The sequence below is a fragment of the Papaver somniferum genome, chromosome 2 (assembly GCF_003573695.1).
Source record: "Papaver somniferum cultivar HN1 chromosome 2, ASM357369v1, whole genome shotgun sequence".
Taxonomy (NCBI): Eukaryota; Viridiplantae; Streptophyta; class Magnoliopsida; order Ranunculales; family Papaveraceae; genus Papaver; species Papaver somniferum.
The window spans coordinates 12956930-12959233 of NC_039359.1; the positions used below are offsets into that span (position 1 = coordinate 12956930).

General features: G+C 38.4%; 1 protein-coding gene across 1 annotated transcript; it reads left to right on the forward strand.

Moving 5' to 3' along the window:
- The first annotated feature begins 1411 nt into the window (after window positions 1-1411).
- Window positions 1412-2086, forward strand: LOC113350661 (outer spore wall assembly protein SHE10-like). The gene is made up of 2 exons (XM_026594793.1): window positions 1412-1660; window positions 1694-2086. Exons 1-2 carry the CDS (start codon window positions 1412-1414, stop codon window positions 2084-2086), a joined length of 642 nt encoding a protein of 213 aa, XP_026450578.1.
- The last annotated feature ends 218 nt before the right edge of the window (window positions 2087-2304 follow it).

The following is a 2304-nucleotide window of genomic DNA, read 5'->3' on the forward strand; positions in this document are numbered from 1 at the left end:
ATTCTGTTGAAGTCCTCTTATGATAGGTAATGAATAAGAACTTTGTTTCGCTGGCCACTAAAGGTGGTGATAGTAGGATGTTGATCTAAAGGACAATTATTGCATATGTAAAAACGGATTGAAGAAGTTGGAATCAAAGTTTCACAACATACATATCTCGCCATACACCATTTCCAGTTACTATCAGCTTCAGCTAGAATAACTTTTTGTTAATGAAAACTGGTTTGGCAAGTTTAGATGGTAAAGTTAATTTCTCAGCCATTTGAGCAGAAAGGGTTTGAATATCTTGGTCCAAGTTTTGAGTATTTTCTGTTGAGTTTGGGGTTTCCATCAGGTAAGAGATATAGATATATACGAATATAGTTTTATTGAGATCAGTGTTCCAAGTAACAATTATAAAATACAGTTGTAGAGAAAAGAATCTCTTGTTGGTACTGTATTGATATTGATCACAGATAATATGAGCGAAGGAAAGGCATAAGGTGTTTATTTGTTTATGTATTTGAACCTTAAAAAGGGAATGAAAAGGCTGTTGACCATTATCTGGTAAGGTTTCAGGAGAAAATTGGTGTAAGGTAGTTGTTGGTGTACTGCAAAGACTGTTTTGAGGTGGAGATTTATCATATGGTATGTCACTTTCATATCCTTGCTTTTTGGACGCCAACAGATTTGAGATGTTCATGTGAGTTCGATGATAAGAAATCCAAGTGATGACAAACCCAATAATACATTGTTGGATTTTTCTGGGGTAGAGGAGGGTGGTGAGGTCTAATATAGTATGTGGTAGGTGGATAATTAATGGTTTTGTCTTTTATTAGATGGACATAGGTATGGCAGTACAAACTTCCAAAGGTAATAATGGAAGTGGGGAAGTAGAATGGATAGTAAAGATGGGAATGGGGGGGGGGGGATTTAGGTTGAAGTTGATGGATCTGAAGGGTTTGTTGTGGTTCAATATATGGCATAGAATTGGTTTAGGACTAGTAACCCATCTGGCAGACATGCCCCAGACCGCAATGGTGCCTCTCAACTGATACTGCATTCTTCTAATCTGCATAAACATAAAGTCTTAATTAGACCCCAAATATGCATATCAATGTTAGATGACCTACCAGATACTCCCTAAATAGTAGTTCCATAAGAATTAATGATAAAGGATGGAATTAGGTGTTGAAAATATGGTTGTATAGGGTAATTATGGTCTATAGGGATTAAACCATACACATGGCCTTGAATAGGCGTGGTAAACAAAGCGACATGATGCTTAACCGAGTGCCATAAATGGCAATGAATATGCATTATGGGTTCTTTAAAAGGGGTTTTGTGGGAAGAATTAGTATATTCAGAGAATTTTTTTTTTTGTTTATATCAGAAGAGGAAAGAATTAGGAAAAATCTAATAGGTTTAAGAGATGGCTGATCAAGGCAATGAAAAGGTTCAAAACAATGGTGCTGCCAATAATCCTGAAAATCCCCCTTCTTCAAATGCTTTTGAACAAGCGAAGAATCTTGTTTCAACAATGAGTACCAGTGATCTTCAGAGTTTGAGAGATCACATTCAAGCGGAGATAGATCGTCGTAGTCGAGAATTATCCCGTCAACGAGAAGAGGAAGAACAGAGGCGTCAGATGCAGGAGGAGAAATATGAATGCAAATTTGATGCATGAAAGCCAAAATTCCTGGATTATGATCAGCGGAAGGAGGAAGAGTGGGAGGAGAAGCATTCGGAGTGCAAAAGGTATGGGAGTGCAACATATGAGGATTCTGAAGCTTCAGGAGATGATATGGAATATGGGGTGGAGGAGGCGAATACCAGTGATCTGGATTTAGATGCTACAACGGATAAGGCAAGGATGAATGAGTATCATGACAGGAGGTTAAGAAGCAGATTTGATTTCGAACTAGCCAATCCAAAAATTTATGCCAGAACCATGCGAGAAAGGGAGAGTAGCATTGACAGTGAAGAGACCCTGGAAGATGAATCCGATGAAGATCAGGATGGAAGTGATGCTGATGATGTTGAGAGTACTCCTTCATCTGATAACACATCTCCTGCATCTTCTGAAAGTGCTGATGAGTGGTTCTGAGAAGAGGAGGATTGGGACTCTGACGAAGATGACTATTAGTCATCTCTTCACGGGTATTGGAATTAGCCGAATCTTCAGAATTTGAGCATATCTTGAAGATGGTCAACAAGTTTTTTGCACAATGGTAATTCCAATACTCTCTCATATTCCTCTTAATCTTCCTGCAAGTGGTGGTAGTAGTCTGTAAAGTGGTTTTTCTTTCTTTTCGGGTGTTGTTT